The sequence below is a fragment of the Phymastichus coffea genome, unplaced genomic scaffold, assembly GCF_024137745.1.
Source record: "Phymastichus coffea isolate CEN01 unplaced genomic scaffold, Cenicafe_Pcof_1.1 PCOF00017, whole genome shotgun sequence".
Classification (NCBI taxonomy): domain Eukaryota; kingdom Metazoa; phylum Arthropoda; class Insecta; order Hymenoptera; family Eulophidae; genus Phymastichus; species Phymastichus coffea.
The window spans coordinates 3508438-3521375 of NW_026706828.1; the positions used below are offsets into that span (position 1 = coordinate 3508438).

A 12938-nucleotide genomic window follows, 5' to 3' on the forward strand; every position below is an offset into this window, starting at 1 on the left:
AGTAATAATTAATTGGAATTTATACATACACTGATATGTATGAATTCAATTAAGTTAATAATAAACGATTGGCACTAAATATAGTAATTACAACTAAACCAATCTCAACAAATTTTGAAGCTACCCCAAATTAAAAAAAAAATGATCGAATTTGATGCAATAGTTCGCGAGATAAGCCTGATTTTTGCTAAGCGCGTCGATTTGAACGCGGACTTTCAGTATTTCCAAGCGCGCGAGGGAGGCCCCCCACCACCGCCTCCGGCCTTTGACTTTTTTCGTGCTGGAAATGAAACGTCATTTTAATTGTTAAAAAGCCAAAATATGTAAAGCCTTGTACAAAATTATTTATTTATGAATTATTCTCAAATTAAAAAGGATTAATATCGATGCACATTTTGTTCTTTAAAAGTTGATCAAACTGAGAAAAAAAGCTTCAAATACATATTTATATGTTAAATATTTATCCATGTTCAAATAACAATGCTTATCTCATTGCAAGGACTGAAAATTTTATATACGATAATTAAGTAAACATTGCAAATGTAATTTTGTAGTAATTTTCAGGTACAAGTCAGCTAAATATAGAAATACAACTTTTTAAGTAATTTTTTTTCAAAAATTAAAACATAAAATATAAGTATACCATCAAAGGGATGTACAGAAAAAAAATGCTTAAAAAAAGTATGTTCAATGGGATTCGAACCCGCTACCACGAAAATAAAAAGTGATGGTGTGCTTTAGCTACCTCGGCTATCGTCACATGTTATTTAAATGTTATGGATGTTACATATGTTTATTAAGAAGAGGTGGGGCTTACGTTAAATTAATTCGTTTAAGTACTAGTGATGAGAGTATTTTTTAGATTAGTTGCAAAGAGAGAATCCTAAAAGATCATAATAAGACTTGTTTCCGACCACCCGCTCCATCGCCGGCCACCAAATATCGAAAATGAATTCAAGCGCGCGTACATGCACGTTTCCCCTCTTCGGCTGCTATAGGCCGAAGATTGCCGAGTGTCGTCGACTGTCTGCGCACGCTTGGAGGGGCGGCGGAGGAGAGCATAACTATACCGCGCCTTCCCCAGTCTTCCCCTTCTCCTTATTCACGTAAAGTTTCTTATTTATTTTTTATCTCAACATTTTACACTCATCGATGTCGGATTAAACATTGTTTCTGATGTAAAATTTCACGCTCTTTCGATTGGTGCATGTTATTTTGTCGTACGTTCAGCCGTTCGCGAGATACAGGCGAAAAAAAATTTCAAACGTGATTTTCTCTTAGAACCCCTGGACCTAGAACTCTGCAAATTTCAGAATCGTCTTTTTCGACCTCAATTTACCATATATCAAAAATGCATCCACTTATGTGACAAAAACATTTCAGGCCTATTTTTACTGGACTACATCCTGGTACGTACACGATACGATTCCCATCCGCACCGCCTTTCGTACCAAAGTTCCTAAAAACTAGTTGCGGGTACGTTCCCGGTACTTATGATGTTACCTGGGTATATGTTTGTAATTAAAAAATTAATATCAGGAAGATGTTTTTGTACATAAAATTATACGTTCATTTCCATAAATCACCGTAAATTTATTTAAAACATTGTTAAAACACCATTTCTTCAATTTAAAATAATTCCATGCATGTAAATAAAAATCATAAAATGACATGCATATACAAATTTTGATTATTCTTACAACTATCAGTTTAGCCTCGAATTTAAGATGAATAATAATAATATTCCACCTGAAAATGATTAATAAATGCCTTCTAAATGTCTGAATTTTACTCGTAAGCTCAGCTCATGTAATTTCAGAGAAAAATAGTAGCTTGTGACTTCGCGCCAAATTGCACTTGAGAGCGGGAAACATGGAATGAGAGGAATAGAAAACAGTTGCTCGGTAGAGCGTACGGAAGTTGGCTGCGTATACAGCTTCAGGGAGCCTTTTTTCCAAAGTAAACTATCGAAACTCCAGCCTGCTCCATGTATTCCAGGTTCCATCTGCGGCTGTTGATTTGTTTGATTATTCTAACCAGTTTCCATTTATTTTTTGTATTAACTGTGTTTTAGTTAGAATAATAATTATGCAAAGAGAAGAAAAACAATTAGATTCAGCATTAGAAGCTATACTTATAAGAATCAATGATTTAAAAACAACAATTGCAACCATGATTTTAAAAATAGAAAATGAATATCAAAATTTAAATTGGCCAAATTTTTTAGATAATTTTGCTCTTGTGTCTGGTCATGTAAGTATAATTTTAGTTGGAGTATTTTAATATATCTTTATTCATCCTTATCAAGTAAACTATTTGAAAAAACACTTCAATAGATATGATTTATATTTTACATAAAAAATTGAACTTGTAATAAGACAACCAACATTATAATTTAATGAAATTCATAATATTTATACATAGATACTAATATAATTTGTTTCTGTTTGATAAGTTTGATATATTATCTACTCATAATATTATTTGATTGTAGTTAACAAGTTTATTCAAAATTTTGAACCATGACAAAGCTCCAAGTTTAAGAAATTTGACTGTGCTACCATTGCATTTGTGTCCTGAAAAAGATGAAGATTTGTATAGGAGAACTGAAGGACGTATTTCTACCTTTGCCCATGATTTAGTTCCTGATTATTTGAGAACAAAACCTGATCCTTCCGTTGAACAAAAAATATTGTCATATGAAGCAAAGGTTGCAAATCTTACATATGATATAACACATGTAAGTGAAAAACAAATTTTCAAAGTTTCTGTTTTATTATATTTAATTATTCTAGCTTATAACTGGTGATCAATTATATTTTTAATATATATTAACTTATGAATATACTTACTTTTATGTCATTAAAGATTCTATATATTTCTTAAATTTGAGAACTCTAGTTATAATTAGCTCAGTAAATCAAATCATGCTTATAAATTTGTAATTTTATCTTCATATTTAGAAATATTTAAATACTGAATAAAATAATGTAATATTTATTTTTTCTAATATGCTAACTTAACTACAACTAGGAATACAATGTAAGCTTAAATGTTTAAATGAGACTAATTCTTTTATTACATGTTCCATTCGCTCCGCATAGTGTCAACTTTATTCTCTATTTTTAAATCAAATAGTACTTAGTATTTTTAATACTTTTTGCTTCGGTTTCAGACATGATTTTTTGAATGTTTTTGGTATGGTCATTCGATGTACGAATAAATTATTAATTTATTGAGTCCAAAATGTCTATAATTGCTAATTCAATATCTAGTAGAAAACTAAGCGATTGGAACAAATAAAATAAATTACTGTTATTTATTATTGACAATTCAATGATTGATTTTAGAAACAAGTAGCTCAATACAATAAAGTGATTAATCATATATGGGATATTGCTAATAAAGCACGAGAAGAATGGGAAAGTGATACAATTTCTAGAACTACACAAACTCAAACTAGTAGTGGCACAGATACTCAAATACTTGTTTGTGCAGTAGGAAGTGGAAAGGGTTTGAAGGTAATTATAATTGTTATTAATGAAAAAAAAAACCTATAAAATTAAGTCCATTAGCTATTTTTAAATTTACTTCTTTAATTCAAAAGTAATTTACATTTGTAGTCAGAGTCAATGCAAATGGTTCAATCTGGTGTAAATCCAATAGCAAATAATATAATGGTTGGAAGATCAGGACAAACTCAAGCATCTGGGCAAGGATCAATAGGTAAGAATTATTTTATTCATGTAAAATATTCTGAAAGCAATTTCAATTAAATTTCACGGTTAAGCAAAGTTGTTAATTTTTAGTTGGACCAGTGGTTAAAACCCCAAGTGCTATCAAAACAAATATCAAGGCTGCTTCACAAATTCATCCATATGGCAGATGAACTGCTCTTATTTTTAATTTTGTTAGTTATATTAATTTTGAATATTTTTATTCATGTGTTTAATAAATTAATTAAAGAAACATGTATTTATTTTCAAGTAATTTTATTTGATATTAATGCAAAAGATCTTGGAGATAATGATCTATCAGTAACAGGGAACAAAACTGGATTACAATTTTGCTCTTTTAAAAAATGCATTCTATCAATAAGCACTAGTGACTCAACTACATTCTGCAAAACCATTTGCAAAGCAGTATATGGTTCTATCATGTATAATTTTTCATAATTTCTATCCCATAAAGATAAAATGTTTCTTTCTACTTCATGAGTCCATAAAAACTTGATGACTGATAGGTTGTCATCATTAGTTTTTTCATATTCATAGCAAACCATAGCAAGTTTTAAATAGTCTTTGAAATTTAAGCAATGAGACTTCCTTGTTCCTTTTCTAATTACCTTTTTTATTTTGAGGTTATCTTTAAAAGAAATTTTAGAATTACTAAGAAGTATTATGGAATACAAAACAAATAAATTGAGAACATATAAGATTAACTTACTATTATAAGCATATAGTTCAAGAACTGCTCGTGATAAAGTGTACAGAGAATGATTATTATGACTTGTTTTATCAATTGTAAACCATCTATCTGAAGTTTCTTGGCTTGCTAATCGCAGAAATGTCCTTTTGAGTAAGTTCCCTGTATCTATACATAGTAGGCGAATAGTATTTTTGAATTCATTTGATAGCGGAAAATATTTAAAGTATTCTTTCCTATTAATGTACATATTATTTCTATTTATTTCTTCATAACTTAACTTGTGGTAACAACATGAAACAAGAACTAAAAGTCGAGCAATTTTCATTTTTAAGTGCATGTTTGATGCATGAATACTAAGATCTCCACAAGCATGGAGTCCTATCAAGCAACATTTCTTCTTTTCTTTAAATTCCTTTTCTAGAGTTGATTCTATAAATTTATCTGAATCTGCAGTTATATTGGTACATATGTATTTTATAGTTGAAATGGAATCAGGAAAAAAATTTTGTTGTCTCAATTTGGCTTTATCAATATTTAGATGACTTGAATCTAGTGCTAATATTTTGTATCCATATAGATAATTCAATAATTGACAAATATATCCCTGCATGTCAAGTTAATAAGTTTGATTTTTATTTAAATATTAATTAATATTTTGCAGTTTATTTATTAGTTATGGATTGATTATATTAGATAATAAATATTCTAATAAAATCACAATAATATACAACATTACAAACTTACCAAACCTGTACCAAGATCAACAATTACAGAAATATTTTGTAACAAACAATTGTAATGAATTAATCGAGAAAAATATAGTATTTCATGCTGTTTTTTTAAGTTAACATCCTTTCTGAATTTTATTGGCAATTTTGTTAATAACGTCATTTTCAAACGTGGCAATTTATTCAATTTTTTACATGTATTAAGAAACTCTGTAAATGATGTTGGCCAATGTAACTACAAAATAATTATAAATTCCAACTGTTAATTATACTTATATAATAGATATATGTCTTGCAGAAAGACATTATATCATTATGCCTACTTGCATGTCTAATTTTGTTACAAAACAATTTAATTGTTTATGGTGCAATCTTCCCAAAATGCTTAACCATGTAAATGGTATTTTATTTAATGATTGATCAATTAATATATTTGTCAAAGGAACGTTATAAAGCCACTTGAACTTTTCTAAACAAATCATAGCTTCATGGAAATATTCGGAAGATTTTTCATTGTTATACATCATGTTGCTCTTACTAGACAGTTCATTGTAAATATTTACTAGGGAGCCACGATGGAATGTTAGAAAGGTGGGCCGACTGCTATCCCAATAACACAAGCGAGCGCGTGCCTTTATCGATGAAACGATGAACCGCAGTCTGGCGGCCAACAGGCGGCGCCAGTTTCGATGAACACCCACAGCACCCACCTATTCTAAGCGCATTAATATACCCTGTTGAAAAAATTTGCCGAAAATTTTTGCCCAATAATTTTGGCCAAAAATTTCGGTCGACAATTTGTTTCAAAATTTTGGCCAAAAATTCCAGGCAAGAATTTTGGTCGAAAATTCCAGGCAAAAATTTTGGTCGAAAATTCCAGGCAAAAATTTAGACTAACAATATCAGACCAAATTATCGCAAGAAAGACTTTTGAGCAAACAAAGATGATTTGGTGTTTTCATCTCAATAAATGAGGACTAGAACAAGAAACCACGTGGATTATTTGAACATTTAATAATAATCACAGCAAAGTATAATAACATTTTTATGAGTATTTACTAGATAAGTATAATCACGAGCTTGAAAACGAAGTATTAAAAAAATTTTAGCCAATAGTTTTGGTCGAAAATTTCGGGCAAAAATTTCCGGCAAAAATTTTAGCTAAAAATTCCAGGCAAAAATTTAGACTAATAATATCAAACAAAATTATCGCAAGAATGACTTTTGAGCAAACAAACATGTTTTGGTGTTTCCATCTAAATAAATAAAAAAAGAAATCATATTGATTCAGTTGAAACAATTTAACAATTTTTATCACGAACTCAAAAACGAAGAATCATAACTAGATGGCAAGTATTTTTTCGTAAAAATGAAATAATTACAAGATGTAACGGAATAAAAACGGTTAATTAAGGTCCTCCAGATCACTACATAGCTTATTAAATTACATAAAGTAAATATGGCGGAGAAACGTAGTGAATTCTAAAAAATTATCAGCGATAGATATTGATACCTTGCTCATACGCTTAAGCAGTTCTTGACGATTCCTTACAGTATTTTTGTCTAAAAAATTTACAACTTTTACAGTGGATCAGGATGTAATTGACGCCATAAAAACAAATAAAAACTCGCTTTGAACCAAAAAATATTTTCGTGAGCTTTGAAATTTTCTCTTGATCAGAATACTGTATGGTCTCGTCTAGAACTGTTTAAGCGTGAGTAAGGTGTCAATATTTATTGTCAAATCTAATTGTGGTGCAAATTTGACACTGCGCATATGAATTGCTCACTATCATTTGTTATATATACACAAATTTTTGAAATTGTTGCGGTTTCTATTGCAGAAATATTATTAGAAATTCCTACGATTCGTTTGATTGGCAACGAGTTATCAACATCGAATACATCAATTATTTTACATAATGCATACTCTAACTCAGTATCTTCGTCGTAAATGAAGTCTCTTAATTGTACATGAGTCCCATTATTTGTTATAGCATAAGAATTGTTTGATCTATTCTTTTTCTCCTTGATGTCGTGTATAGACAACCATCTTTTACCATTTTGGTAAAAGTTATACTGTATCTTGATAAATGTAGTTGTGTGACCCATTTATTTTTAGATTTGGTGGATGCGCCAAAGTATATAGCGTGATTTGATCTTGAAAATACTGCGTTTTTATCATCCAAATAATCAATATAAGCACGAAGTGGACTGTACGGTTGATTTTGTAAATGCTGACGCAAGATGATTTCACTTTGGCTCATACTGATAGATCGACACAATTGTAATAAGACACCTTTTGCAGCGTGAATTTTTTTCAACAATTTCCCATTTCCATTTTCAAAACAGTAACCACTGTGAGCGAAAGATGGGCCCCAGTCGACAATACTCTGAGTAACATGTTGAATCTGGTAGACATTGTATGTCATACTTTGTGGCGAATATAAAACTTCCATCCGTCCCATGAATTCTAAAAAAAGCTCGTGAGCTCGTTGTAATTCCGCTGCAGTTATGTTTTCTGTGTTGATGATATGATATGCTTCTACAAAGAGTGTCCAATGCTCTACATATGGTTGCATGCGAGGAAACTGAGACAAGATTGGAATACTGTAGATGCAGATCCAGTTATGCCATTCTATTCCTTTCCACCAACTTCGGTCTTTTATTCCTCTTGACAAGCGTGTGATTTGATTGGGAGCTTTTATTTGCATTAACAACCTATCAACTATCTTGATTTCATCAGCTGACAGTGAAAACGGAAAATTAATTGTATCAAACCAATACCCGGTTATTTGTTTTCCAATACCCTCATCTGCGAAGTGCAGATCATCAGGAACAAAACCATTCACAACATTAAAGCTTTTAAGGTTAATTAAACACGATGGCCTTTTTACGCCGAAAACCGGAACGTTAGAGTCTATACTAAGTTGAATGTGTTGTATCATGTCTAATTCGGTTCTCCTTGGAGGAAGTTCGTCTAACAAGACATATTTCACACAACCGCCACGAAGAGTTGGTACATACACACCTGGATGCAAGCACCACGAACAACCGAAGTAACCATTGTACTGAACAATGCCCTGCATGGGAGCTCGGGCACCGGAATCGACACAACAGCATAATGTATGTATCTTCATGTTTTGCATGGTATCGTTCACTTTGACTTGGATTCCGATGGTAGATAATCTGTTCATCATTTCTACGCATGGTTGAAGGAACACATTCATATCTGGCTTGACTTTACCGAACCACAAACCACAAGTCACTGTTTTTGAAGTTCTAACATTATAAGGAAGTTCATTGATAATCATTTGGACAGGCCAAATTGAATACTGAGAGCTTTCAAAAACAGGAGCTCCGTCACTGTTGAATGTGGCTGTAACAAAGTTCTTTCTTTCGTTAGGTGGTAAGGATCTCACAAATTCTTTGTAAAAGTTTCCATCACAAAAGTCGCTGATTGTATCATATTGCTGAAATCTTTTTTGTATAACAGAATAAACATGCTCCCAGTTTTGAAAAATCAAGTTGCTGCAATCATTTGCCACATCGAAAACTACAAAAAAATTGTTATAGCAAGGACTTTTCAAATATATAACCTTCCGACAAACGTGACACAATATTTCCCGATCCTGTCTATTAAACTGACCAACATAACTGTAACAATTTATATCCGGGCAAACAGCATGGTATTCAACACCTTTAGATGAATTTGAAAATTTTATCGACAAGGTATCTACTTTCCGGTAAAAGTTTAGTCTGTAATATACTATTGACGTATTTGAATAGATCGGCTAAACCAGTCTGACACAACTCATTTTTAAACCCAAATTTTAAACCTCCTAACATCAATTCAGCCTTATTTACGGTCACTGTTAACGTCACGTTCTCATCGCTACATAAAATGTTACGCAGTCTTGCAAACGGTTCTTCTTCTTCAGTTTCTGTATCGCCGTTGTGTTCTTCATTTCTATATTCTCTATACATTCTATCCTCTTCTTCGGAATCATCGTCTTCAGTTTCTAAATTTGAATCGTCTGTTCCAGTTTCACTCTAATGAAGAGAATAAATGTTTTATCATTCGGTGTAAAAGTAATTTGATACAGTACATAGAAAGTATATTCCGCCAAGTCGTAAACTTTTGCGTACCCAAACCAGGGCAAAAATGTGTCTTTGCTAGAGCACCCTGAATTTTTTTTTCTTTTCATTTGTCAGAAATAGAGATGAAACATATTCGTAAAAATTATAAAAGTTCGCATGAACAATATTTTTTCAGCATTTTCCATTTTTTTATTCGAATTTTTTTTAAACTGCTCGAAAATTGTTCTTATTTCAAATGCTTACTTTTCTACTTCCAAGATTGCTGGAACTTTTTTTTTAGAAAAGATTTTGTTGAAAAAATATCAATCCCGCCAAAATATATCATCAAGTTATTAAAAATTAGAATGACTTTATTTGCGAAATAAGTTGATTATCATATAAAAGTACCGAAAAAAGTGAATATAAAGTTTTCTCATGTTCGTGAGTATTTTTGATCTCTATATACCCTAAATAAAAGAGGAAAAACTTCCGGGAGGCCTAGCAAAGAAAAAATTTTTGCGTCGATTTTGGGTCCGCAAAAAATGTAATTTTTCCATAGATTTACTCATATACTCTCTGACAGACAGAAACACAGCAAGGTATCAAAAATTAATGTTTTTATATTCACGTAAAAAAAATTACAGGTAGTTTTACCTCTTGTGGTAATTCTTGATTTACAACATCCATGTTTTCACTGTCGGTAATTGATCCATTACGAGAATCAGATGACGGAGCGTTGTTGGATGTTGATGTTGAGTAGGTTGAGGTTGAAACTTGACCACTATGATGAGTAATTGTAGATTCTCCAGACGTAGATGTGTTTGAAAACCGAGCTGGTGTACGATTATATTCCTATACGTATTAAATCAATTGATAAGTTTTTAAAAGTTTCTGTATGATGATTATAACTGTTTGATGAAAATTGTTCATTGATATTCGCCTGGATATCCACCTAGGAATCAATAAATGATTCAAGCCTTTATTTACACAGCGTTTTTGCAAGCAAATAGGAATATCCAGGTAGAAATCAATGAACGCTTTCAATCGAAAAAAAAAATCATTTTAAGTTGTTCCTTGCAATGTTGCAAGAAAAACAATCGAATCAATGATCTTCTTAAATAAATTACAGTCCACTACAACCATTTCTATTGCATTCATCACCACAACTATTTATAATTCTATTTTCATTTCTCATCAAGCCCCATGTTAACTTTTCATTGGAATGGATAGACGTGAATAAACCTCGTTTATTCCCAGTCTTCAAATTAAAATCCAAATCCACATCTTCATGTTTTTCACAAAAGTATCTTCCACAGTAAAACTAATCATTACTATTATTAAAACATTCTAGTTTAAGTGTGTAAAAAAAACTTTTTAAAATCCCTTATTGCAAGTTATAACCGGGTAGTATGCATCGAAATTTTATGAAAATTTGGAGCAAAATCTTTTTGAAATACATGAATTCATGAAAATATTCAATACTCACTCTAAACAACCTATCCTCATCTTTATTACTACTAGGTTCATAATTTTGAGCACGCAATCTTTTGTTGTGTCGCGATTCTGTGGTTCTGGATCTTCTCATTTTGAACTTATAATTATCCTGATACACGTACGTCTGGATAATACGTCAGATGAAATTATGATATCTGTAAAATTCAAAACGAAACATCTCTTTAAATCAAACGTCTATAGGCAGCCAATGATCATCGAAAATCTAAATGCTCGATACTTTATTTACCTGTTAGATGATGCAACTTCCCACTTGATTTTTCCGTGCCGGCTGGCTCAATGGTCACTCACCGTTTGTTACTGATGTGACAGTTTATAAATATTTCATACTAATGGAAATTGATATGATCGGTACTTTTCTCTCCTTGTAGCGAAAAATATCATTTGTCACGTTAATGTTATAAGGCCATCCGCTCAGAGAGTTGTTGATTTTGCGTTTGATTTTTCGGCAGTTGCGCAACCTAGCCTAACCCACTCGACATAGCTGACGCGATCCGGCAACGTGAACACTGATCCAGCTATACAAGACATTCAAATTCTTGTCTGCGTCGATTTTTTTTTAACAAGCGCGCACTGAGTCAGAATGTTTGAATAAATCAAAATATAACATTAATATCGAATAGGAATAGAAGGTTATGCGGGTACGAACGATAAATTAAGAACGAGAGAATTAATATTTCAAGATTAGAGTTCAATTCTCATTATTGGTTTTTTAGCCTCGTTTCATTCTTTTCTATATATATATATATATATTCGTAGTTCGTTGACTCAAGTTATCAGAACAAATGGTAGATAGTTACTTGAATTTTGAAATAAGGCAGAGCCATCTAACCCAAGATAGAAGTTGCTTGGCAACCAAACATTTTTTTTTCATCAAAAAGGTGTTTTAAAGTGATCATCTCTTTTGATTTCTCACTCTTCAAACTTCTTTTGGTGATTTTGTGAAAGAAGACAAGTTTGATTTATTCCTGCGATTTATGTAGGTATGTATAACTTAAATAAATAAATAAAATGTACCTACATATTTCATATCATTTTGTGAAATACACACTTTTTTAAATTATCAGCGATTTGACATTGTGTTTGAAATTCATGATGATTCTTAAATTTTGAAGATACCTTCTTCTAATTGTCCTTGTGTAATGATACAGGTTCATCAGCCATGGCAGAAGGAGAAAGTGAGAAAATCCTGGCATCCGTACGTTACTATGGAGATGAGACAAATACAGTTGCTATAGTTGATCCAGCCTTAATACTTGATTATGCATCGATTGAAACATTTAACTTTAATGTTCCACATCTTATTCATCGAATCAAAAATGGTGAAAGAATTACTGAGCCAGTACAAGTGTTTGCTATATCAGGTGAAGAAATATGCATTTATAAATATTCATCATATCAACATTAGATGTGCTTCAGAGGAATTGAATATATCTTAAGTTCAATGTTTGTTTTGTTACTTTATATTCTGAATGATAAGTTCTGCCTTCACATTTCACACAGATAATGTAAATGAACTTATTCACCCTACAAAGAGGAGAGTTTTTGACAAGAGAAGAAAGAGTGATGTGATGTATGAGATTTTGGAAAAACAAAAAACAATGATCGAAACGAAAACCAAAAAATCAATCCCTAGCAATGACGACGAGCTCATAGATGAAGCATCAATCATCACAACATCTTCTCAGTCTGGAAATTCAAAAAACATTCATGAGTTGAAGGCAATAGAGAAGGTACTGTTTTATTTAGCATTCAATTTTAATTCAATTCAATTTAGAAATATTTCTAATCTAAAAAATTTTATGAATGTTGATTTTCAAAATATTTTTATAGAAAATAAAAGAAAATGCACGAGCATTTTCAAAATCATCAGAAAGTGAAATTCTTAAAAAAAAAATAGAAAACTTAAAAAAGAACAAATTAGTCTATTCAGATGATGGTACTGACCTAGAAAAGAAACAAAAAGAGATCAATGATCTACACATGTCCATCGAACTAAAAAATGGAGAGTTTGAACAATTAAAAAAAAACCAGCAAGAATTAGAAGCAAAGATAGCAAAATATGAAGAAGATTCTAAGTTTTGGCGAAGCAATTATGAAAAGAACCAAGAATTTATGGAAGAAAGCAAGAAACTTATTGAAACTTTGCAGAATGAGCGTCAGAATACTGCTCCAGAAACTATTTATAAA

General features: G+C 31.4%; 2 protein-coding genes and 1 long non-coding RNA gene across 5 annotated transcripts; 2 read left to right on the plus strand and 1 right to left on the minus strand.

The window, feature by feature from the left end:
* Positions 1-1972: 1972 nt before the first annotated feature.
* On the plus strand, positions 1973-3969 carry LOC131675198 (mediator of RNA polymerase II transcription subunit 8). Of its 2 annotated transcripts, XM_058954098.1 has the most exons (6): positions 1973-2253; positions 2495-2740; positions 3034-3042; positions 3351-3521; positions 3624-3726; positions 3810-3969. In XM_058954098.1, the coding sequence occupies exons 1-6, from the start codon at positions 2089-2091 to the stop codon at positions 3887-3889; spliced, it is 774 nt and encodes a 257-aa protein (XP_058810081.1). In that variant the 5' UTR covers positions 1973-2088; the 3' UTR covers positions 3890-3969. The 2 variants fall into 2 exon arrangements, with proteins under 2 accessions (XP_058810081.1, XP_058810080.1); XM_058954097.1 differs by lacking the exon at positions 3034-3042 and having other exon boundaries at positions 1980-2253.
* A 13-nt stretch (positions 3970-3982) lies between these two features.
* On the minus strand, positions 3983-5736 carry LOC131675197 (methyltransferase-like protein 25B). 2 transcript variants are annotated; one of them, XM_058954095.1, is made up of 4 exons: positions 5480-5736; positions 5173-5391; positions 4447-5032; positions 3983-4365 (listed from the first exon to the last, which is right to left on the minus strand). In XM_058954095.1, exons 1-4 carry the CDS (start codon positions 5681-5683, stop codon positions 3983-3985), a joined length of 1392 nt encoding a protein of 463 aa, XP_058810078.1. In that variant the 5' UTR covers positions 5684-5736. The 2 variants fall into 2 exon arrangements, with proteins under 2 accessions (XP_058810078.1, XP_058810079.1); XM_058954096.1 differs by having other exon boundaries at positions 5173-5366; positions 5480-5524.
* Positions 5737-7809: 2073 nt separating this feature from the next.
* Positions 7810-8770, plus strand: LOC131675213 (uncharacterized). The gene is made up of 3 exons (XR_009303014.1): positions 7810-8282; positions 8375-8565; positions 8653-8770. It is a non-coding gene; the product is annotated as an uncharacterized LOC131675213 (long non-coding RNA).
* The last annotated feature ends 4168 nt before the right edge of the window (positions 8771-12938 follow it).